The 26,559-nt window shown below is 38.8% G+C and overlaps 1 protein-coding gene across 1 annotated transcript in view; it reads right to left on the reverse strand.

Moving 5' to 3' along the window:
• Positions 1-11,537: 11,537 nt before the first annotated feature.
• The window catches only part of rspo1 (R-spondin 1), an 18,778-nt gene continuing 3,756 nt past the window's right edge, over positions 11,538-26,559 (reverse strand). Inside the window, exons 2-6 of the mRNA XM_005925555.3 lie at positions 23,943-24,594; positions 21,794-21,988; positions 19,393-19,536; positions 18,575-18,799; positions 11,538-14,634 (exon numbers count right to left, since the gene is read on the reverse strand). Coding sequence (XP_005925617.1) covers positions 14,465-14,634; positions 18,575-18,799; positions 19,393-19,536; positions 21,794-21,988; positions 23,943-24,039 — 831 coding nt within the window. The 5' untranslated portion in view covers positions 24,040-24,594 and the 3' untranslated portion in view covers positions 11,538-14,464. The remainder of the gene's footprint in view (positions 14,635-18,574; positions 18,800-19,392; positions 19,537-21,793; positions 21,989-23,942; positions 24,595-26,559) is intronic.

Consider the following 26,559-nt stretch of genomic DNA (forward strand, 5'->3'; position numbering starts at 1 on the left):
TAGCATAAACAGCATGAAAGCATGGATCCATCCTTCCTTGTATCAATGGTTCAGGGTGCTGGTGGTATATTGGTTTCTTGGCACACTTTGAGCCCCTTTGGTACAAAGTGAGCATTGTTTAAACACCACAGTCTGCCCAAGTATTGATGCTGAGCATGTCCATTGTTGTATGACCACAGTGTACCCATCTTTTGATGGCTGTATACGGTGCCTTGCCCAAAAGCTCAAATCATCTCAAATTGGTTTCTTGAACATGACAATGACTTCACTGTATTCAAATGGCCTCCACATTTACCAAATCTAAATCCATCAGAGCACCTTCCAATATGATGAAATGGAAAATTAACATCATGGATGTGCAGCCAGAAAATCTGCAGCAACTGTGTGATGCTATCATGTCAATATGGACCAAAATCTCTGAGGAATCTTTCTATTACCTTGTTGAATCTCTAGGAATTGCAGACTAAAGACATCAGTGTACGTTAAACAAATCAATAACATGCAATATGTCTTTTGATTACTGCATATAATCCGAAAGAGCAATGAGTTTTGACAGAAAACAGACTTTATGAATATTTTCCACAGTAGATCACAGAAGCAGCCACAGCTGTCAAAAACAGAACTTAAAACGTGAGCCATACATCTCTATGGTTTCATCCTGGCCTCCAATGGCCTGAGGATTTTTCAGTTCAGTGTTTGGTGTCCACTTGACGAAGTGCACTGGTCCACCGCAGCCACGTCTTCAGTATGTAACCTCAGCAGACGTGGGTTAACCCCAAATGTCTGAGAAATTATTCTGTCATTGGTAATAAAGGATACCTCAGTGACTACTTAACTGCATGTTTGCTGCTTTGATGATGCACTGTCAGGATGAAATGGAGTTACAAATCATGACAGTTTACAGTTTAACTTGTATACTGAAATATTCCCAATCCAGTAGCTAAAATGGTAAATGCACTGCCTCTTACAGAGCTCCTTTCTGCTTTGCTTTAAAACTCAAAGCACTTTATACTACAAGCTTCATTCACACAAACACTTGCTTCACTTGTATATAAGTACTTTCTTAACATTCGCACTCTCATGAACTACTCAGGCAATTTCAGGGTTCAGTATCTTGCCCAAGGATACTTTGGCTTGCAAATTTGAGGAGCCTGATTGGGACTGAATCATTAAGCTTCTGATTAGTAAATGACCTGCTCTACCTCCCAAGCCACAGCCACTTCAAAAACACTCATAAGGAACAGAGGAGAACTTCTCCCTCCATAGTGAGCTGTCTGGGAATTGATCCCAGGTCATGATATTGGGAACCACGCATGAGACAACTACTCTAGCAGCACAGCATTCAAAGTAAGGCTGATTTCAAATAATTTTGTGAGCGCAGGTGTAGGGACCAGGAGACACCACCATACCAAGTTTGGCTGCTATCAGACCAACTTCAATTTTGACTCAGAAATTTCCATTACAGGCTAATATTTGTTGCGTTTTTATATTACCGTCAATTTATAGAAGGAAATAGTTATCTGTACAAATTAGGTTAACTCTTTTTGATCAGGTGCTTTAGACTATGTTGAACACCAATGATCTTATAAAGAGATAAAATATAAATAACGAACAGATGGGAGTTCGGCTCATTGGTGCAGCCTTCCACAACAATCTTAGTTTCCCATGTGACTCCTTGGGAAACTTAACTGCCTACCCCTGGGAGGGTAATTAAGCTGATACCATATGTGATAGCAGAAAAAGGTTTTATGAACCCATCTAATTTTCTTAATTGTGTGATTGGATTAATTTAACTGAATTACTGCATACATGCCCCGTCCCTGCGCTGCAGATAAGGGTAGCCACTTTCAAACTGAAAATTTCTGGCAGCAACTGGGATCACAATAACTTTTATTTATTTATTTTCATTCCGTTGCTGAAACGTGGACTTTTTCCTTCTCAGCTGACTAATCGTTAATGAGTTCTAATTGTGTGTATGTGCATGTCTGTGTCTTAGACATCTTAGCAAACAACAGTGCCTAACGAGCTAATAGCATTAAAGCATTGATGTAATTGAGAGGTTAACTGAGTTGCAGAGTGAGTAAATGTGGTCTCTTTTATAAAGACCAAAAGGTTAAATGTAGGTCTTATGATCTTAACAGGCAACATTGTGAACAAAAAGAGAATTCTAGATAATTGATTTTACAAATAAAGTGTGGGACACTCACTATGTGTCTTGGTTTTTGTAATTTATTCATTATAATTTGTTTTTTATTTTATTTTATTTCTTTTCCCAGTAAAACGCAAACTGAGTTAGATATTGTAATTTTGTAATGAGATAAGACAAACAGCACATTCTCTAACTAGAATGATAATCCTTGCTGTTTTCTCTGTATAAGCAAGGCCTTTTTAGTAGTGGTTTATGCTTAGCTGACCTAAATGTTTAATGCAAGTTAAAACAATAGGTGACTGTGAGCACCTGTGGCTACAGACCCATAACAGAATGAAGGCCTCCAATACATACCCATTAAATCCAATGTCTGCAGGTTTGCATTTAATCCATTTGAGAAATTCAGGTCCAGAAATTTAAAGTTATAGCAGCAAAAATGTAAATTTCTGAGATGTGTAGTGAAATGCTTCTGGGGATCTGGGGACAAAAGCACATTCTGCTGTCCAATCTGTGAGTTAGCTATTAAATGATGACCTTGGTAACCCTTCCGGCCAGGATTGTTCAAATACAAAGGTTAAAATTTAATAAAAAGAGAGACTTAAGACTTATTCTTAGGAAGTTAGCACATTTATACATTGCTTGTATCAGTATTTTGCATCTGTATTTTTGTATCTGTGTACAAGGTTTTGTAGTAATGGAATGAGTGTGGAATTTGTAGTTTTAATTGAAAATTTTTTTTTTTAAACACAATGCTGACCTCATATTTTCAGTATTTTCATGGTTGTCATAATTTTTTTCAGCAAATCTTTTCTTTCTTTTCTTTTCTTTTCTTGTCGATGGTGAACTGATCAAATATATTGCTTATATAAAGTGATGATGAGTGATGTGACAAAGATAAAATAACTAGAAAAATACATTCCTACTATGCAAGAGTCCATTAGAGTCATTAGAGCCGTGTTTATCCTGTGGACTCTGTGAATAGCTCCCTGTCCTTTTATTGACAATAAGAATGTTTCCACTATGAGGACTTCTTGCAAATATTATACAGATTGTCTGACGAATAACCAAATTCTAACATGTTCGTATGTTAAATGATAAACAAAGAAACGTATGAGCGAAATGTATTGATATTTTAATAGTGAGTGTGTTAACAAAGAACAAGTAACCATGACATTTCTCATCGGAGATCTCCCACAACTGATATGAATAAAAGAGATGCTTTCTCATCCTCAAACTTCTTCTGAAACCTACTCTCTTTAGCCAAAGTATCACAGGAGATTGTGAGGCTCCACACAGCTGTAGTTACTCAAAGTGTTGTGAAGGTCTGTTTGCTGTGCATGGAGGGAAAAAAAACGATATACATCTGTGTCCCAAACTGACACTCCTGGGGCTGGTGCTTGTTGGTGAGGTTTGGAGTCTGCCTCTGCGGTTTGGCTCGACTTTCGTCCTCTCCATTCACTCCGATCTGAGGTCAAGGAGTTGTGCTTGTTTGTGGGAAGCTCCTTATACTGTCTCGTAATGAATGCTCTAAGCAAAAAAAGTTTTTCCAGACTTCAGAGTTGGATGTGTCCACCTCTCTGATTTGTCCTCCGTTGACAACCTTAATGTCCTGAGAATGACTAAACACAGCTCCAGTAATGGATGCATTACAGAAATGTTGTGCAGTCACTGTTGCATTTCACACCCACACTGTGTTTCACACATTTGCCTCAAAATGTGTTAGTGCAAGTTGTTTGTTCTGCTGCCATTTACTCCCCCCTCATACATTTTACACTTTTAAGGGTTTAATGTGGTTTCAGACCTAAAATAGTGTATTAATGTGGGAAAGCAGGAATGTGATAAATTCCTACAAAGCCGTTCAGACTTGAACATCCCTGGGACAGAAGGACATTAAGGACACTAAGATCTATTGTCTGAATGTGGTTTTGAACTTTGTCCTCTTTTGTATTTGGTCTGGTGAAACCACAAACAATACAATGCATAAAATGTTCTGTATGTAGTAAAAGTATCTTCTTTTTTCCTGCAGAGAGGAAAGATTTGTGTCAACAGATTATTAGCTTTGCTTACATCTCTTTCTTTGTTCTTGACTTAGACTGAGAGAAAAAGTATATCTTTTCACTTATAATGCTCACAAATTCTGAGGTGAAACCAGTGGTACCGATGAAAGCTTGGAATCTCAAAGCTTGACCTTTTAAAGCAGCTAAAGTGGAAATTAAGAAAACAAAGAAATGGGCTGTTAATAAATACAGTTTTAATACCTTTTTGGGCTTTATTTTTACTCTTCACTTGACTTTCAGTGTGAAAGATTGGAGTACAAAACAAAACTCAAGAGGTAACAGGAATCAAGACAGCAATGGAGAGAAGGTCACGGTTCAGTGATTCTCCAGCAATTGTTTGGAAATACAACAGCAGTTGAAAGCAGGTCAGATCACTGGGGAAGACAATGAAAGATGGCTCAAATCACCCAAATGTGCTGAGAGGAAAAGAGGAACCTCTTGATTACTTTTCTGCTTCAGTGGGATTGAACAGTGTCTACAAAAACATTTCTACAGGCTTATTGAGACATGAGAAAAGTAAGTGCAAAGGGTAAGGTGGAAAGTTGCTGATCACGCATGCTTTTCTTTACCCAGTGTCAGATCAGTGGTCACACAGTTGCGCTGCTTTCCATTTTGGAGCAGTGCAGCATAACTCCAGTCATTTAGTGCTGCCAGCTGGGCAGCTCAGATGGAACAGTTGTTTGGGATTAGATTTTTGGAATGCAAAAGGTTTGAGGAGTGGATTGACCGTGATTGACTGTAATTTAAAATGTCAGAAAGATTTAGCAATGGACAAAACCAGGAAACCTCTCCAATTCTTTTTTTTTTTATCAGTCCTCTAATTCATGTCTTTTGTTCAGGTTAAAATAGTTAATAATAAAGTAAATTGATGGAATAAAAGAGACCAACAAAGCCATGGACAAAGTTCATGTGATTTAAGAGGATTTATTCAAACCTACTTTAAGTGTTGAGTAAGATTTCAAGAGGTCAGTTTTCTTTTAGTATTGTAATGTGGGAAAAATAGTGCTAACTGAATAGGTTTTAAACACATTCTGAATTCATCTTTATAACCTGTAAATGCTTGGCAATGCCCCCACAAAATGTAAATAAAATTAAATGAAAAAAAAAAGTTCTACAGGAAAGTGCTATGAAAATTTGAGGACATGAAATTAAAGTCACATAACTGTGATAAAAGCAAGGTCACCAGAAAAGCACATTTTTCTGGAGCTACTTGAAAATTGTATAAGAAATTAGATTTCCATCAAAATAAAATAAAGCAGAACATGATGTAGGGGTCGCATGATTTAAGTTATTCTTCTAGATATGGTACATCTTTCCATTTGACCTGTAACAGCAAAGATCTTTTCTTTTTACTCTTTTTTTCCATTTTTCTGACTCACTAACTTTCTGAAATCTAACAAAATGTATTTCAGAACGGACATTTTTCTTGCTTATTTGGAATGTCACAGTGAATACTTTGTTTATGATGAAAACCATTGTAAAAATCTCTTTCTGTTTGTTTTGTTTGTTGTTGCCTATTTTGTATGTGTTCATACCTCCCTCTTGTGTCCAATTCAGTTATTGCAATCTTGAACCAAAAGGTCTTAAATTGCAATATGATATAGAATAGGGCAGCAGGTTGGCGTGGTAGTTAGCCGAAGAAACATCTTGAATTTGGCATCGACCATCTGGCTGGTATCTTTATATGTGGAGTTTGCTGTTCTCTGGGTACTCCACCTTCCTCCCACAGCCCAAAAACATGCTGTTAGAGCGGTTAGGTTAACTTGTGAATCTAAATTACTCATAGGTGTGAATATGAATGCAAAGTGTTGACTGTCTCTCTGTGTTAGCCCTGCATCACATTGGTGACCTACCAGGGCTGCAGGGATAGACTCCAGGCCTCCTTTCAACTAGATAACTTGGAGAATGGATGAATGGATGCAGTAGAAGTCTTGACCAGAGATGGGCAGTAACGCGTTATCAGATTACTTTTTTCTTTTCTTTTTTTTTTTTTTGGCCTGTCCCGTTTGGCTCTTTTTCAATCAGAATTGTTGTCTAAAGGCAAAGAAAGATACCCAACGGATTTTACTTTACCAAATGACCATCCCAGCCTTGCCGTAATGGTCCATTTGATTCACCTTTTATTGTTTATTTTATTTTCACTTACTGAATACGGGACAGACTTGACTGGGGGAAAGAAGGGGAGAAAGAAAGAGGGAAAGAGAAACAGCTGAGAAGAGGGACGGGGGAGAAGGGCAAAAGACAAAAACCAACAAAACGGGCAGAGGAAAAAAAAATGCATATATCAATCACCTGGATCACCTGCTGAGAAAGAAAAAAGAAAGCAAGCAGAAGAGAACAAGAGTAATAGAATAAACAACATCACAATGATATATGGGAATATGACAGTAAATACTAAATGTTAAACATTATTGTGCAGCACATAAGATCAACAGAACACAGTGTGCTTTGAGGTAGGAGCCAAAAAGGGTGTAGTTTGTGGGTGTGATCACCCGTGTGTACACCTGTGAGCATGGACGCGCTTGTTTTTTGTTTTTTTTTAAAAGGTTCCTTCATGTAATAATCTGCTAGAGGGTGTGGGGGGGCCACAGCCCCGTCCTCCAGGGCTGAAGCAGGTATGGAGGAGATCAAAACTCCAGACATCCAGAGGCCCCCAGAACACAAGAGACCAAGGAAGACCAACAGAGGGGCAGCCGCGCCACTGTCCCAGAAAGAGCTGAGGAGAGTCCCAGATGAGGGCTCACTCAGCAGCCGCGGAGCAGAAGCCAGGGGGAGTTGCAGTGACGCGCCCGTGAGCTCCGCCGGCAGCCAGCTGGCCTGAGTGACCGAGCCCCAGGCCGAGAGGCCGGGGGCACCCCACCTCCGAAGTGGCCCGAGCGAGCCCCAGGCTCCAGGCCCCGATAAGCGGCCGCCAAGGAGTGAGCCGGTGTGTACCTGGACGCCCATCCCCGGACACAAAGAACCACCAACGCACCGATGTCTGAGGGGGTCCGCCACTGGCAGGGGAAGTGGTGGTAGGGGGAGATAGGCCTCCAAACCTTGGAGATTACTTTTTTCGAGTAAAGTAAGGATTACTATTGCAAAAACGGTAATTAGATTACCGTTACTTTCCCGTAGGAACGCTGCGTTACTGCGTTACTAAAACCGTGATTTTTTTGCGAGAATGTCTCATGACAGTGACATAAGCAAGTGGCAACAGCTGTGTGCAGATCAACAATGGATAATATATCGAGTGCGGGAGAGAGTATGAGCGTGCAGCGTTTAAAGCGTGGAAGTACTGACCTTACTTTGAGTTTGATTCCATAAAAAGTGACAAAAACATTAGTGTCCGTTGTGCGTGGGAAGAAAACTTTTTTTACAGCGAAAAAAACCCCTAAACTTCCAAGCAAGCACCGAGTGCGCTACGACGTAATGGGAAATTCACAGAGAAACTCGCGGATTCTTCCACTGACCGCTGCGGCACACCTGCACCAGGGTAAACCTCCGCCTACCCCACTCCTGCTTTACAGGTGAAAATAGAGCAAAAGGACCGCTAGTCTTTGACTTTATTTATTTTCTGCTGTGTTTTACTTGCATCTATTTGAAAGAGTGAGTGTAAACACACAAAAAAAATTTATTTTATGTGCTGGAATGTGCAGAAAATAGGTTTAAATGTTAAACTAATTTCTTCCAGTCAGAGAATGTTGCATATAATTAAATTTTTGCTTGATGCATAAAGTTAAAAGATTAAAACTAATAAAACAAGTTTTAAAAAGAGACTTTTCCATTTGATTACATTTTGTATGATGGATTATGCAGAAAAAGTAGAATTGGGCTGAAAGATCTATCGCTTTATCACCTATTCAGGTTGTAAATCGTGTTTTTAAAAAGTAACTAAGTAACTAAGTAATTAATTACTTTTGAAAATAAGTAATCAGTAAAGTAACGGGATTACTTTTTGGGGGAAGTAATCAGTAATTAGTTACTGATTACTTTTTTCAAGTAACTTGACCAACACTGGTCTACCTATCAACTATCTTGATAGGAACTTTGAAAGTGGGTGCACTGTTTTACTAAAATATGTGCATGGAAATTTAAACGTATGAAGTAGTGTATAAAGTGTATGGTGTATAGTGTATAGAGAGTTTGTAAGATTCTAATATGCCTGAAAGTAAATATTTGGTTTGACCACCTTTATTCTCCAACACAGCCTAAACTCTCTTAGGCAACTTTCAGTTATTATTCATCTATGTTAGATAGCTGTTAGGCCTGTCAGCAACTTCTTGTTGTGTCGTCCACCTGTCCAACTAACTGTTTTGAAGTTAGGTGTAAAAAGGTGTCCACTTTAAAAGCTGTGAAATGTTCAGATAAATGGACTCAAAATGAACAACAAAGGAGCCAGTGTCTAAAGGAAAACTTTGAAAAACCTTCAGACAACCTGAAGAACGATTACTCAACACCGCTTTAGAAATGACCAAAAAGAGAAAGCCTAGCTCTTTGGAAGGATAATAAAAACAAGGTAAAAGACTGTTACAGCATTACAGTCTTCAGCAAGGCATTTTCAAAGATCTTATAAGCTCATGAAATTTTTTTGTAGTGATACAAAACATTTTTTAAAATAAAAATCATTTTTACAAATGATTGCTTGACAAATTTGGCACCACTGTATATAAAATATAATAGAGTATTATAAATAATAATTAATGATTACTAATAAAAAAGGTATGTGATCACTGTAAGTGTATTTATTTTAAACGACACACCTTACAGACCTTTACCATTTAAACATATAAACAGACGCAAACGTCATATCAAAATTAAAAACTGTCCCTTCTTTTAACATGTAGTACCATTTTATAACCAAAAGAGGGCAGTGCACTTCAAGTATCATACCTTCCATCCTACAAGCATCTCTCAACCTTTCCTCTTAAGTATCAGGAACTACTGACGACCTTTTTCAGCCAGTCCCTTCCAGTTAAATCAAGCTATATTTTAAACTTTCTTAAAAATAACTTGACAGCACGACACAAGTTAAATCATTTTCCCAGCCTCTTTCTTTAGTAAGTGTTGAGTGAAGACTACCAGAGTTGAGAAATCCACTGACACCCTAAAATACCCCTATGTTTGGGTCTGGCACTAAACATTGAACCTAAGTTTCCATATTAAAGAAAAGGTCCTTCCTCACTAAGTCTTTTGGTTCTGATTTCCATTACACGTGTGTGTTTAACTGTTGTCAGATGCACATTTGTGATTTGTCTTTTCTCACAAAGCATCCTGGCTTGCCCTAAAACACAAAATACTTCTGTTATTTTGATTTAGAAGCCCTGCTTTTATTGATATCTGCTGCTGGTCAAACATGCCAAACTGTCAGTACTGATGTACAATTCTCTGGAATATTTTTGAATCAAATAGGACATTTTCTTTTTGTAGATTTCCAGAAACGGCCTCTCAGATCTTGAGCCACAGAGAGGGTATGTTCGGCTTTAGAAATGATCAAATCGGATTCCTGATGGGACATCTGCAGAGGCTGATCTTTAAAGTCATTAAAGTTACTGTAGTGTACTGTGCATTCAAGTTCAGATTAAAATTTATATCTCTGAGATGCCTTTCAAATGTTATCATTTTTAAGTTAAATTATAAGCATTTAGTTATATATTCACAACACCATTCAAATCAGTACACATTACACTGTAACCTTACAGTATTTTAGAGCAAAAACTCAATTCCCTTGAAGTATAACAGCTGAAATAGGCTCTAAATGCATGGCTCAGTTACTTTATATGACAGCCTTTATTGACTATGGGTTATTCTGAGGAAGCTGCATAGTATCAAAAGATATAAAAATAAGATATGAGGAGATAGATAGATAGATAGATAGATAGATAGATAGATAGATAGATAGATAGATAGATAGATAGATTTGGTGTGTTTTGAAATAACAGTATAAACTTTAACTTGTATGGATAACTTAGAAATACCACAAACAAGGAAGTTCATTCTTGGAAACGGTTTGACAAAATCATCAAACAGATGAGTCAGTTTATAAAAATAATTTATGATGATCACAAGAAAAAAAGTAATGAGAAATTTCAAAATCCTGTAACTGAATCTTCTGATCTGAGATTATTTTAACTACAAATGCCATCAGAAAACAATAACAGATTTGATTTAGTTGCTCTCTAACAGTAATCTTTGTCATTGTTAGATTTTTTTAAAGGGTTGTTATAGTGATAGTACTATTTTGTTTACATTTGGTCAAAGCATTGAGCATTCGAGTCCAGCAGGGTGTTCCCTGTTGATGTGATGCACTTTCTGGGGTCTGGGTTAAAAGCCAAGCTAAAGTAATGAAATCATTTAGTGTTAAGAATCTTGGCAAATCAAGGGCACCCATATACTCCAAAGATTTACCATTCATTTCTCTTGGAAAACATGGGAGCGGGGAACAAGAGAACGAAAAAAGAGAGTGGGAGCTGAGGGAGAGCTCCGTCCAGTGGAGCCAGGGTAAGAATTTATGGTCAGGAAGAGCGATGAATGTGTAATTTACGGTGCATACTCTACCATTCCCCCTGCCCTCCCCTTTGGTAATGAGAAACGGCTGTTTGTTGTGGGGCCAGTGCATGGTATACCCCCTCCCTTCTGGCTATGACACACCATTAGTTTTTATTTCTGTCTCTGCTTTTACGACCCCTGCCCAGGCGCCAGCATTTGGCCAGTGATCGGGACCATCACACCATCTAAGCCCTTCCACCTCTCGAAATGGCTTCCTGTAGCCTGAGAAAAAACACGCCGTAGCTACAGAAATCTTTCAAATTGGAGATAGATAGCAACATACTAACAGCTCCAATCTACCAGGTTTATATTCAGCACAGCGAGGAGGAAATGGCTACTTAAGGTACAAAACTGTCCAAAATAGATCACATTGAACAGGACTGACCTTCCTTGTCACATATTTTGTTTCTCTCTGAAATGAATAAATAATTGCTATTTTCATTTTTGTTATGATTATAATAACAGTCCTAATTTTGGTTTGGCTATCATATCACCTAAAGTCACATTTCTCAAATTAAGGCAACACAGCTGCATTGAAAAGCTAGAAAAAGAGCCGCAAGAGCAGCCATCTAAAAGAACAGGATCTTAACATTGAAGTGAAGCAAATTATAGCAAATATGTGTTTTTGTTGATACTGATTTTAATTTAGTCTGTATCTTAACTTGTTTTCATGGAATTCAAGTTTCTTATTTAGTTTTACTCTAATTTGTGTGCAGTGCTTTGTGACAACTTGCTTGTAAAACACACTTTATATATAAATGTTACCAACTTAACTGAATTATCTGCTGCTGGAATAAAAAAAAACAAAAACCCACCCATGATGCAGATTACAAGTAGGATCATTTGTTTATGTGGCCATAATGACATTAAAAAGATCAAAGTTAAACCACAAAATCAGAGGCAAGTTGATATTTTGTTTATCCTGTTCCTTCTGAATAAGCTTGACTAAGCTTGAGATTTGTACAAAAGTAGTACTTTAACTAAGTTAGGCTGACTGTGTTTCTTTCTGGAAGTGAAAAAAAGACTAAAAGAAAGGAAATAAGACCACCTTGCAAAAAGGAATGAATTCATTCAAGTATACGCATAGTACTTGTTTTTACTGTAAACCCCACAGCAGCAATTATTTGTCATTTATTGACAAAATAATAAAACAGCCAATCTAAAATCAAACAGACCAGGTGCAACATGAGCGTAGGAGTGATGCTCGTTAGCTTCATCTGAACTTTATTTAGGCTTTCACAGAATAAGCTATACATGATAGTACTAATACTTTTAAATTTGTTGATAAACACAGCTTGACATATTCAGTATCACAACTCATAGTATGAATGAATAATAGAGCGTGTAACTTTCCCCGAAACTAATACCTTGTTTAACAAACAGACCCATGGAAAACACTCCATCCGCAATGTCATAAAGCCAGTTTTTACAGTATACGTTTATAAAATGCTATTATCGTTCTGAAATATGAGCAGTAGGGAACATTATATTTGTGCAAAATCTTCAGACCCTGTTGCAAACATACTGATTAGTGATGATTTGATGGCTTATATAGTAATAATTGGCTTGTATTTACTGCGTATTCAATATATCACTGTGCATTTACATTTTTTTGCTGTTTTCCACATCCTTTTCCTTCAATCTGTTAGATCAGTATTACCATATACTATATGTGCAAACATCAACAAACCTACAAACAACTAAGTTCTGTCATCAAACCACTTGAATTCGTGCAGGAATGCATATAAACAAACACCCAGACTTCAGTTACAAACAAACAGATGCACACGCATACACACACTTGCACACACATGTAATCGTTTGCCATGCAAATACTCATTTCTGTGCAGAGATATTTTCAGATACAAACATTTTTTTTCTTCAAAACAAACATTAAGCTATCGAATGACAAAAGTTTGTGACTAAAAACCAGAGGATATAAGATGTGCGCCCAGTAATCCTCCTCTGCATTTTCTTCAGCTTGTTTTGGAACAACGACTCAATTTTTGTACACAACACAGTGGGTTTTAAATCAAACAATAAAGATGCGACTGGGGTACAGACTTTCAGCGTTAATTCAAGACATTTGACAGAAAAAAATGTATTAACCGTTTAGGAGTTTAAGATGTTTTATACACAGTCCCCAATTTTCAGAGTATTGATTGACAAGCAGGTTTACGGCCAGGTGAGGCCTATTCTCTCAATATTACACAGCAAATTAAACAGATCAATGATCTGAATTTGAATCTAAGGGTTGTGTGTATATCTTCAAAACTCTCAATATAAAGTCCAAATGAAAGTAAAGGAGGCCATCATCAGGCTGAAAACCCAAAAAAACCTACTAGAGAGATAGTCTTAAAAAAGAATGAATGGACCAGCCAGCAAGTAGTTTTATCATTGTCAAGGTCTACAATCAAGAGATGCCTCAAGACTAAATACACTCAAGAGTAAATACAGAGGGTTTACAACAAGGTGCAAATCACTGGTTACGCCCAAGAACCAGAAGGTCAGATTAGATCAGCCTTTGCTAGAAAACATCTAAAAGAGCCTGCCTCCTTAGCTAATTCTAAAGAGTACAGGGCTATAGTCTGCGCTCAGATCCAGCCGAAAGCTGCAAAACCGATCTGGTGCTTCACAGTCCAGATGGATTAGGATCCACAGCACTACTACAGAAGAAACCCAGTAATTTTTCAAGGTAAAGAAATGGGATATTCTTCAGTAGCCAGGTTAATCATGTGATCTTGAAGTCAATAAAGAATGAATTTCAGCTAATGGAGACAAAACTGAAGGCAGAGAGACTGACAAGCAAGAGCATATTGAAAGTGACTACAATCACTAAAGGACAAATGGAGAATCTAAAGGAAACACAACATTTGCTAACTCATTGACTGTAAAGGTTAAAAAAAGCATGAAAAAGAATCTTTCATCTAAATTATGGCTGAATTTGAGCCTCTTAAAATGGGGGGACTATGTATAAAAAAATGGCTGTAATTCCAAAAAGTAAATGCAATACTTTTATGAAACCTCCTGAATCAGAGCTCAAAGATCATGTATTTTTTACTTGATTTAAAATCTGCTGTTGTGGTCTACAGATGACATGCTACAAAAAATGTGTTTGTCCAACAAATTATGAGCCTAACTGTATAGAAGACTTCTGTCCTCAGCAACCACAAGTGATTTCCAGTGCCTTTCTTTCTGTTTCCTTTCACAATAGGAAATAAAGGTACCAATACATAATACTTTCTTTGTCTTTACATCACAGACAGTGACAGTTGAGAAAATCCATCTGCCACCTCTTACAAACATGAAAACAAATGGAGAACAGACGGTAATTAAAATCAGACTGGAACAAAATACATCATGGACCAGAGGAGATTTCGGCATCCCTTCATTCATAATCAGGCTTGAATGCTGCATTTAAAACACATGGTCTGGTCTTAGTTTAAGAGTGGTCAGTTCATCACACAAATCAAGTCCAACCATAGTCTTCATTTTGGCTTTGCTGTCCAACATTAGGACAGCATGCCTCTTCCAGATATGGTGAGCTATTCAAAAAGCTTCAGGGAATCTTTTGTGTTTCAGCAAACCTCCAGTTCTCTCTGCATCTTCTACAATGCAGCATAGCAGCATTAATCCCTTCCTTCAACATCAATCTGTGTCTGTGGCTGACACTGCTGGGCGAGGCATTGTCTCTGGTTTTCTCTCAGCCTCATCCAGCAGGCGTCAGCGCTTAGGTGACAGAGCTGGTTGTGATGCTGGGAGCAGTGGTCGTCCTGCTCTGGCCTTTTCTCCGCTTTCCTCCTCCTCCTCCTCCTCCTCGACTGTCTTGTCCTCGCCCACGTGCATTCTCCCTTTCTCTCCTGTTTGTATCGTCTTGTCTGTCTCCTTTACTCTTCCTCTCTGAAAAAAAAAGAATGTATAAGGAAAAAAAATTGGGGTTATACTACATATTACTGTATTTCTTATATAAAAGGCATCTGCCCCAACAAAATGTTGCACATAGAAATACTCCTGCTTGGCTAAAAACCTCCTGAAGGGTTGTGTTATGCATCAGAACTTTTAATACAGGCTACCAGACATAAACCATAGTCAAGAAATCCCAAACAACAAAAGCTAAAATAATGTTATGTTTAGCCATGGTGACAGTATATGTATAGCAGCAATTACCGCACAACATGCAGCCAGCAAAAAATAACACATCTAAACATTTGGAGCCAGTTTGTCCACGACTGGACTGAAATAACCCAACAGCTGTTGAATCAGTCTCATGTCTTCAGTGTAGACGTTCACGGCCAGAGGAGGTAGAATGCAAATCCCTTTAGAGTCTCCCTGACTTCTGTGGCATCACCTTTCACCTTTGTTGTTTTCAGTAAAATATCTTCATAACTATCGCACCTGTTGCCTGGAAACTTGATACAGACACCTGTATTCCCATGCAGACGGGTTGTAATCACAGTGATACTCCCTTTACTTTTTTATCTCCAATGCAGTCGGGTCCCAATAAAAAACTGTGTAACACCAGCAGAAAATGGTAATCGTAATTAATATTGGATCTACTAACACCTGCATATTGATATTTTCATAGCATAGCGCCAAGCGCTGCAGTACCTAAGTACATTCTCACAAAGGTGTCATCCACACGCTAAGCTCTCAGTCTGTTTAATTTCTCTTTCAGCAACCCACTCCCTTGTCCCACTTGACATACACTCAAACCTCCCCGTTAGTACTCTTGCATTAAAATTCACAGCAGTCACACATTTTAAGAGCATAATTGCTCTCTAAATGCAAACATCCATCATTGTGTGGTTCATTTCCACACTAAACCTGTTCATAAAAGTGAAGGGCTTAGATCGGCTGGTGATTTTAAATTACAGCACACGTACTGACTGTAAGAGCGGAAGGGACAGACAAGTGACAATTTGCTGTCACATAAATCACATCTGGCTTAATGAGTTAAACATCGTCAAGGACCCAGTAATGGCCCACAATGATATGAAGAGCTGCCGGAAAGTGCAAATGGACACGAGGCTTGTGTCTAGTGTCAGGTTTCAGTTTAACTTTGTCAACTTTAACTTTGTCAACTATTGTTTAGGCAGCACTGAAAACTATTTGATTTTGTATATACGAGGGAGCATAGTTACGCTGGAGTGTGTTTGTTATAAAGTTGTGTGTTGAGACTCTCCGCACATCCGGAAAGCTGAGAGGACACGTGCCAAGGGCTGGACAGTGTTCACTGCACGGCTGACAAACTCAGAGCTTATGGCGCCACCATGTTTGTCTGCTGCTATGCAGTAGTAACTTTATGTCTGTGTTTATCTCCCTACCAGCACTTTTAAATTTGTCACCCATTCAATTATATTCAAATTGAAAGAAAAGAAAAAAAAAACTCAATCCATGATATTTCACAAACTTGAAAAAGAGCAGAATTCTACAGTGAAATTCAGTACATGGGCGTGACGTAATTTTGATGTGAATGTGAACAAACCTAACACAATAACATTTATCCACCACTGACCCATGCATGTCACAGTTACTTTAGTCTGAACTGTAAACGAGAAGGCTCAGTCCCACACAGTAGTGCACAAACAGGAATAACATGTCTTTTTTTGGAGCTATTAGTGCCAAAAGTGGTGGAAACTTCACTAAGATCTCATTTGTTTAGTTGACTTAAATTACATAAGATGAGTTTGTCCAGCTTGTTCATCATTTGTCTTGAATGAATAAACATATTTCTAGACTTTTATAGAAACTATTAAAATAAACACTTAATATTGAGAAGTAACAGATTCGCTTTAAATCACTGAGACACAATGAAAGAGAATGGCATTAAGTAAGGGTCTTCAATCACACACTGCAGCCTCTGAGATGATGTGCTTACTGTGTAAGGACTTAATTACTTCTCTAACAAATCACTAATGGAGCCAAGAAAGGCGGACTCCATCAGTTTATGACAGCTCTGATTGCAGCTCCTCTTCATCCAAGCTAAACAATTTTGCCTGACAAATGAAATAACACATCCAGAAAATTTTGTTTTCGCGTGAGACCTTTTTGTGGAGCTTCAGGAAAAGGGTGGAAAAAAAATCGCAGCCAAATCAACACAAAGCGTGAGATCTGCAGACCACTAAATCACTAATGTTATACAAGGTCTGCCCCCTGTGTTTTATATAGCCAGTTGCCAGCCAACTCCCACCCCACAGATGAATCCACAGCTGTGCTCTTTTTGCGGAGTTTACCCACATAAACTAGTTCATTGGAGTCGTGGTACCATCACGCATGAATGACCTCACAGAGGGAAACTCATCCCTGTACGTTTTAGCACCAATAAGCGTCTTCAGTTTATACACGTTTACCTATTTAACAGTAGCTTACTCAATGTGAACGATCACATCCACAAAGCTTCCACAACTCATCTCCTCAGATCAAACCTAACACACCCTTTGCTTAAAATTCGACAATCTACATAGCAGTTGTTTTTATAATATTTCACTATTCAGTATTATTCTGAACCAAAAGCTGAATTTTTGTTCCAGGGTGCTGGCCCCACACAGAGCAAATCTGCCACTCGTTTGTCTAACTGCGTTGTAACAGCCTGTCCAGTGAAGCGGCCCCTCCTCACTGAGCAGTTACGAGCCATGCCAACCTCTCTCATTTCCCATTACCGCAGATCTATGGGAAAGTGTCAGATCATGTTCTGTTTTTTAGACTCAGACCCCTGGAGAAGAAGAGAATGATACCAGAGTATGTAAGCCTCCACCATGTTTACTCACATATATCAAGCCATGTCATCTGTTACGTGTTGCAACATCTGTACTGTGGCCAATTAATATTGTTATGCAATGCTGCTGCTGTGCCCGAAATCCCCAAAGCGTGCCACCGAAAAATAAAGACCTTAAATACTCCTCATTAACAGTTCTCTAAGTCTTGTAAATAAGTTTACAGTTGAAAATTGGCATATTATGCAAAGCAGATTAATATGGGGGTATTTAAAGACAAAGAAAATTTCTAACAACATTTCATTAGCAATAACTCCTTTGCACCTAAAGAGACCAGAGCCGATGCTATGAATCAGGAACAGGGTTAAACCCATCCACTTATTTTCCTGTCGTTTGCAAGCTTTATCACCCCCAGAATTGCTGCTGATACTTATTTATTTGTTTGACTAAGAAGCAAAATATTTAAATGTAAAATAAGCCTTATTTCTGTTTTTGTTGCATTTTTGTATTTAGTATGCTCAGGATGCTTGACTCAACTGAACAGACCGGTCGTTTAATAGCCGTAGCAGCAAATAAGCCCAAGAGCACTTAATAAGATGTTATGAAAACTGATAATGACCACTAACTGGTGACAATGATAGTTCACCCACTGGAGAGCAAGCTGCTATGTGGATGAAAAGACCTCAAGCAAACATGTCATGGGCATGTAAACCTCGCGCTTCAGCAGTCCTCAGAACAAATAGCTCTTTCTAGCTCTGATCCTTATCCAGCTTTGCAGTGCGTAATGTCCGCCCTTCATCTGCTTGGCTCGCAGATGAAGTTTATTGTTTACATGCAGAAAAGTCAAGAAATTCTGTGTTCTGCTGTGGACTCTGCCAAACCAAACCCAATCAACACGCTGCGGGTCACAGACACACTGGCGAGAACGCAGGCCTTTGAATGTCGAGTACTGGTTCCATCAATCATCATACTGACTAAGAAGGAATTGCATAAAATACATGCAGTATAATACAAAATACATTGCCTCTTAACATGTTATCTAAGCCCATAAACATTTTAATATTTGACATTTATTAAGGGTTTCATCTTCAATCCGTTTGTTCGGTGTGTGTGTATTTGGTTTTTACCCCTCACACACGGCGTTTTGGTCACGACGCACTTCCTCCTCTCTGTCTCGGCAGCACAGGTCTGCGAGGGTACAAAAGCAGGGGAGGTATCCGGACTGTGAACCTGCGGAAGGGGCACACGAACCCGGGACTGCGTGCCTTTCCTAAATCCGCATGTTTTGTTTTTCTTCATACAGGAACCCCATTGGCTCCACTCACCCAGTTCACACTCTGAGGCACGTTGACCTGGAATGAAAAATAAATAAATAAATAAGTACATAAAAATGTGGAAACCACTAAGGTACTGAGTAAATGGTTCACAGCTCACATTTGCTTCACAGCCTCTCAGCAGTTTTAACTGAGGATAATGAGTTTAAGTAAATCTGAAAACAATTTTTGCTTGTTTGATCTCTGATGAGAGAAGGACAGATAGATGAAGCTGAAGGAACCTGAAAATGTAGCAAACTGTACAGCATAAAGTGCATGTAACAAAGTCTCGTTTTAGGGGCCCATTCAGTATATTCACTGTGGATGAGCAAGGCTAATTTAAAAGAACAAAAAGGCAGCTTAAGACTCCAGGTCTCTGGAAAACTGTGCCAAGATGTCTGGAGAGCTTTGAGTTTCCTTTGTATTTTCTAACTTATGACAGAATCATTTTCACAAGAAATAAAACAACAAAAAGGGTCAGCCCAAGAGTTTGCTTTTTTGTAAGAGTTCGCTTCGCTTTTCCAGACCCGAACATAGATGACTGATGAAATTAAGTGATAAGTAAAGTTTATAGATTCCAGCAAATCACTGTGAGTTGGTAAGCAGTAAATATAAAGAAAAAGACCACTCACCGACACACTCCATGGTCTCATTGACGGTGCGTTGGCCTGGAGGGCAGCTGACATAACATCTCCCACTGTGTGAATACAAGCCCTCCTTACATTTTGTGCAAAAATTGCGATTGAAACACGCTTCACAATTGTCTATTTTACATTCTGCAAAACACAGGGAGACAAAAAAAAAAGGAGTAAGCATTCTGTCAGTTTAAAGTCACGTTGAGACTGGAGACTGTGTTATTATTTTGCCTTCAAATTTTTGGTATTGGTCTGAAACCTTTCTGAGGTTAACGTAGAAATAATAATATGGAATATTCATTGTTCTCATTCATGGTTGTGAAGACTGAGGACAAGGGGAACTTAAATTTTATTTCCTCTGAGAGATTTATTAGTGATGGGGTCTTTTAAGGGGGAGTAATCCCTCTAAAAACACATGCACCACAGTCCTTGTTTTTTTGGAAACGGGGTGTGAATGAGTACAGCCAGAAGTCTATCCCTTCACTAACTTTTGGAAAAGTGGGTTTCTCCACACCTTAGTCTCATTAAATCTCTGACTCAAACAACCAACTTCTTGAAATTTGGGTAATGAGAACCATAAAAGGATAAAAACCAGACATCGTAAAGGACTCCCAAAAGCTCAAGCTCCATCATGAAAGGCATTTCCTTATTCATTATATCTGAGAAAAACAGTGGAGGCAGATGAAAATATCTCAGTATAGGAAATATATTTATAGCTATAGTTGATGTAATAGCATGTTAAGAATGTCTACTCTGCAGCTCTGGTCTGATACCAAGATCCAAAATGATAAAACGTCGAATCCCTCAGTGGGATTCTTCCGTCTCCCGATTACTATTTTCAAACTCTTGACAGCTAAATTTGACCGTCCTGACGTTTGTAGCCTTATAATGTAAGACATGTGTTTGTAACAAGACATTGTGGAATGGTATGTATAAAGTTAGATGATTGGATAATGACCCAGGTTAGTCACCGAGGGCCTCAGAAAAGAATTCAGCAGCCTTCTGCAGCAAACTGGGACGGTGAATGAATGCCGCATTGAGAAAAACAGTTATAAATGAGATTCCATTTGTTGCAATCTACTAAAAACACACAACTGTGTCATTAGCACTGATAAAACAAACTTTACATACATCTGAAATAACCAGTTGTGAAAAAGTTACATCTTTATAACCAGAATTATAGGCTTTATCTGCTTTTGGTTTATGAAATCATTATTTAGCCCTTGTTGACAGATACTAAGTGTTGTAAAAACGGGCAGTCAAGAAAACTAAACTCAAAGCGATCACTGTCACTAAAGCAATGAATATCATTAAATGTGGTAATGACCAAACGACAAAGCAGCCCTCATTATATTTACCTTAAACAATCTTTCAAATGTTGCTGAGCAAAGAATAATCACAAGTGATTTAGTGCACACTCACATTCAAAGGAACCCTTTAACGCAGTTACTTAGTAAACAGGCGTGTATGCAGACCGTACTGTGCGTGATACATTAAGGTTCCATCAGAATAACAAGTGTGTAAAAGGGAAACCGAGACTATCACGACTGTGGCCTGGCATGAACTCTGCACATGAAGGCTAAATAAAAAACACAGACATCCTCTTAAAAAACAGACAAACAACAATGCATTACGAATGTTTTGGTTGGGATTTTTTTCCAGTCTTGTTTTCTGCCCACACATAAGAGGAAACAGACAACAGGCGGAGTTGCTGAAACTGCCTCTTAAAAGTATGTAATGTCAGTTTGTTAAGTACTGTGAATGTGACCGTGCTTTTGTCCATATTCCAAATGAGCCAAACCTGTCTGTAACCATAATAAGAACTATTTCAATTAAAACTACTGACATTCATTCTGATTAGGAAATAATTTGCTTTAGTTCATATTTTTCGTGCCCTTTTCCCATGAAAACAAGAAGCAACAGATGATTTAATCACCAAGTGGCTACTTCTATTATTACTCTCGCCTTTTTTGTAACGTGCATTATGTAATGAGGCGCTATATGGTATTCGGTCACAAACAGGATCACATAAGACAACATCAAAATCACATAAACTGCAAAAATATGCAGAAATAGAGGGTGTCTATTATAGCAATAATAGTTTGACTTTGTTAGATTCACAAAGGGATTTAGAAAAAAGGTAAAACAATCAAATAAGATACACAAGACAAAACTTAAACAGGTGAAGATGAACCGAGGATAAACACTTCTGCATGCTTGTTCTGAAACCAGATGTGTGGAGTATCACAGAGTAAAGAGTTAGCTGGATCTTTTTACATATTTGCAAGATTCCATATGTGTATCTACAAAGTTAAAGCGCCTGCTGGCATCCTGTTGATATATCACTAACACTTGCATCATTCTGTGGTCAAGAGGGTACAACACAATTAGAACTCACGGGTGCATCGATTGTTGCCTTCGGGGTTCCTCATGCCAAAGTATCCCATGGGGCAGGAGGCAAGGCACACGCCTATCTGACGGATGTCATTGCGCTCCAGGAAGATGAAGAGCTTGGGCTTGCATTTAATGCAGCCGTTATACTCAGAACATCGGTCACAGCCTTTGGGGCAAGACGGGGGCCCCTCAGTGCTGACTGTGGAAACATAAGGTAAACAATGAGAAAGAAAAGGCCACACTGAGGTAGGTAACAGCATGGTCCACCGATGGGAAAAAAATAACATAAATTGTTTCCAGCCACATATGAATTTTAATGAGGAAATAAAAAAGGTCCAATAGTCAACAACCTGCCTAGTAGAAAAACATCAGGAATTGCAATATTTTTTTGGCGTCTCCACCAGTCATAAACATGCAAACATTTAATATTCCAACAAACAAGGGTTTAAGCTTAATTTAAGGGGGGTTTGGCCAGACATGAGTGGTTACTCAGTGTTTACTTCCAACTGCTTGTCGGAGATGCTTAACAGATTTTAACTTGGAGAAAGCCAGGTAACTGCAGCTGACAGTCAAGACCAAGAGCCTCTCAGATTCAGCCAACTGTCACTGGGTTCGGGCAGAAATGCTACGGTGACCGACATGTCCGAAATATAGCTGGTGAATGTGTGGAACGAGTGAGGAATTTTAGCATTGCAATGCATTTACATTTCCTTTAATCTAATCCCAGACTTGGACATGAGTCCAGTTGCCTCACTCTCCAAAAAGGCACAACCTGCAATCTAAATCAATTTTGGGTAAATTGTGTAAAAGTGCACATCATTTTTGAAGAACCATTCTAAGACAAAAACAACAGTCGCCTGAGTTGATTTACTGTCGTTTACTTTCAGCTAAAAATACACACAATCTTACACAGCCTGACCTCCCGCCTCCCTGACATAACTCGTCCGATAAAAGTATTAAACGTGTTTTTCTATGAACAGATTAGTCTATCATTATCCAGTTACCACCAAGTTATTGTTACCACTAGTAACTATAAAAGTAGCTTGGGTGTCATCTTTAGCAACAGTAAATGATATAAGTTCAAGAACTTTTTTTGGTAAACAGTGTAGAGAGTTTGTGCTCTCGGTATGTTAAAATTGACCAGTCTGCTTTGATTAGTCAAGTCTGCACGATACTAAATCCTTTCAAAGAAGAAAAACAAACAGCCCTAAGGCAGCAGAACAAGTCGCTCTGTCCTTTGTTTATTATCATTTTCTTGTTGTGGGGGATGGATGAAAAAAAAATGAACATCATTAAATCAAATAACTAAAGACGAAGCGCAAGTTGCAAACGTTTATTTAGTATCTAGAGGGAATAAGACTGTCGCAGTCTGCATGGCACTCGTGTATATGGCGAGTGACCTCAATCCTTCTGTCTAAATTAGATGAACTGCAACGACGTCACTGTCTACATATACATCAGCGGACTTAACACAAACTGACACAAACAATAGCTATTCCTTCCCAGTATGTGTGATTTTAATAATGCCACATCTGTTATTGTGGATAATCTTGGTATTATATGAATTCTGGTTCAGGAAGGTTGGGGTTAGCTTGGCATTGGCTGAAAGCTCCTTGTGTGTAAGGGAAGAATTATTTCAAAGCTGACAGTAATACCAGATCTGAGGCTCTGAAGCCAGAGATATACTGCGAGCCGACCTGAACACTGTCTTTGCGGTTGCGTGAGGTTAGAAAAATGCTTACAACAATATCGGCAGCATGGTCCAATTGAGAGCTAGAACTGTCAGGTACTCATTCCATTATGTGCCCACGGAGCCAGACACGAAGAGAGCGATGGCTTTGAGAGGGAATCCATCAAAAACCCCTTTATAAACAACCCTAATACCCAGAAAAGCTTCACATAAACTGAGAGAGGCATAATCTTAAAAAGAGGAAGAAACACGAGCCATTCTGGGGAAGCACTGAACCGAACATAACCCACCTAGGAAAAACAAATAGGAATGATGAGAAAATAAACAAAACGTTATCTTTACTTTGCTTGTTAAATGTTTATAAGGCGTCCACCACAGTGACTCAGACCACAGAAACGAGAAGCAGCAGTGCTGCTACGAAAGAAAAAGGAAATCAAAACAAACTGACAAAGTGAGAACTCACCACGTCTATGCCGTCTCGCCTTGGAGAGCTTCAGAACATCACTGTGACCCATGGAGCTGAGAAAGACCATTGCCAGCGCCACCAGTCCCAGCTGCATAGTCTCTGTTGCCTTCCAGGCTATGCAGGGTCCCCCCCCTGCGACGAGATGGATCAGGTGGGGGGGCCACCTTCCTATGCGGGACAGGTGGATGCTTATCTTACTGGGATAGATGATCCCTCCTTTCTCTTGTAGTACTGCACTTCTTCTCTGTGTGTCTGTCCCTCCTCCCCAGTCTCTCTGTATCGTTCACTCTAGTGGCTGACACATCTAGAAGTCTGTGTAGTGGTGTGTGATGCCGCAGTTGCTTGTCCAAATGTCCCCGCGGCACAACAAGCCATCACACTGGTGTTGGTTGCACTGGCAAGGCAGTAAAAAGGGCACAGCTGTTGATGAGGGAGGCGAGGTCACGGGGTTGTGCAGAGACTGAAGAAGAGCAGAGTGATGGAGTTCAACAGGGTCATCACAGGAAGCTTGGGCTGAGCTTTCGATCTGTAACAGCGGATCTGCTGTTTAAGGCGGGTTTATTGTCAGTTACTGAACGACTAAATGGTTGCAGAGTGACAAAAGAAGACTGGCTGATTATGACTACAGCTGAATAAAGATTTGCTGGTGCTGAAAAAAAAGAAGACAGAAACATGTTGAGGAACTGGACTGTTTCTAGATACAGATAGATACTAGTTGTTGAAGAAATGGTAAATCAATATTTTAACACTTTAACTCAAAACCCTTTTCATGTCTCTAAGATGAATATAAAGCTAAAGCCAGTGGCCTGGTGGTTTAATTGGCTCGATCAAAAGGTGAAAAGGTCACTCGTACAATGTCATGTCACTTAATCACTATAAATCTGCGGTATAAAAATGAGAAACTGCAGTCTTTTGCATCCAACCAGCTATCCTACCTCCCGCTTAACTTAACCTCTTAGGTTTTGCAAGTTGCCTATCTTAAGGGTTATAAAAGAACACTAGGAGTTTAAGTGCCTAGTCAGGAAATTGCCCCTACCCCACTTAACCGCTCATAAAACTGCAAATAACACTAAGTTAATATTCAATTTTTGCCTTTTTATCCACCCTTTATGCCAAGCTAAGACAGCCAGTTGGTGACTACATCTTCATTGCTCACATAGCAGAATAGCAGGAAAGCCAATATTTAAGTTTCATATTTTCCAAAATCTCACTTGCTTTATTATGTTTCCCAGCAATAAGAGAAAAGCTTGCTATCACTGCATTTATATGCACAAACCAGCAACATTAAACAACAAAGATGTTTTAGTTGGCCCAAACAGCATTCGCTGCAGTGTGATGCATACTTTTTCTCTTTAACATTAGTGGTTTCTGTAATTTGAGGAACTAAAGCCATAACTGGATAAATCAAATGATCAGTCGTACAAAAAGGAAACCAAATCCCACAAAACAAACATAGACTTGGATAACAAATTGAACATGTTTATCCTTTGGAAATACAGTGAAGTAAGTTTCTTCTGAGAAACGCACCACACAGTCAGACTGAAGGCCTTTGTCATATTTGGTGCTGAGATCTTTTTTCGATAGTGTCATGTGCTGCCTGTATTTACAGCTCTTGTGTGAAGAGGACACACAGAACATGTTAGCATCGGAACAATGGGAGGTCCTCCCTCGCAGCTCAATAAAGAAAAATAGGACCATATTTGGGTGTTGAGTCGGTTGTGGCTCTGAATCACACAAAGGACAACGCCATTTGGTGTGTTTAAACATTCCAGGAGGCAACATTGCACTCGTTGCTAAAATACAAATCAAAAGGGATGAAATAATTTCGTCCCTTTCGATAATTTCACAAGATTTATTTTAGGTGGCCGGAGACGAAAACATTTTGATCATGCACATCGAACTTACAGCTATAGTTTTACAGTTTCTAAATGTCATATCATTTTTTGTAGTTTGTTTCATTTCAAACTAATGAACACAAGCAACTGAAAATGTAGTACTGAAGTTATTTACACAACTATACGAAAGAAAGGAGAGTCACTAAGAACAAACTGAAACTACCACTACTAATTTACTGCTTAGTTTAATAGAGTTGCTGTTAGTTATCTCACAAAATTTGTCATTTCTAATAATTAGTATTGAAAAGAGGAAACTACTTTAGTAGACATTAAAATTTGATAGTATTATTTCAGGATAGGGCTGGGCCAATGGGGCTTCTGGGCACATGCCTAGGGCACTATGTACAGTTGGAGGCCCATCCAAGAGAGAAATGAGAAAAAAATTACCAGGAATGTTTTCTCTTAACGCTTACTCTCATAAAGACAACGTTTAATGGCCTCCCCTGTACCTGTAATGATGAGTTTTGACCCCTCAGTATGTATCAATAAAGGTGTGGCTCTGTGACTATTACGATAGTTTCTGGGGGTTTTCTCAAGTACAGCTGCACAGGCAAAAATAACCGAACAATGAACGTTCCGTCATTTGTCATTCCGTCAACGGCATAAGAAGGCCTGAAATATGACAAAACCCCTTCAGTTTAGAAAAGAGCTTCAAGGGTTACTGCTACAACTACACATGTTTCTTTTCTTAGCTATTTATTAATGAGTGACTTATGTAT

Source organism: Haplochromis burtoni, unplaced genomic scaffold, assembly GCF_018398535.1.
Source record: "Haplochromis burtoni strain Fernald_Lab_line unplaced genomic scaffold, NCSU_Asbu1 Contig_84, whole genome shotgun sequence".
Lineage (NCBI taxonomy): Eukaryota > Metazoa > Chordata > Actinopteri > Cichliformes > Cichlidae > Haplochromis > Haplochromis burtoni.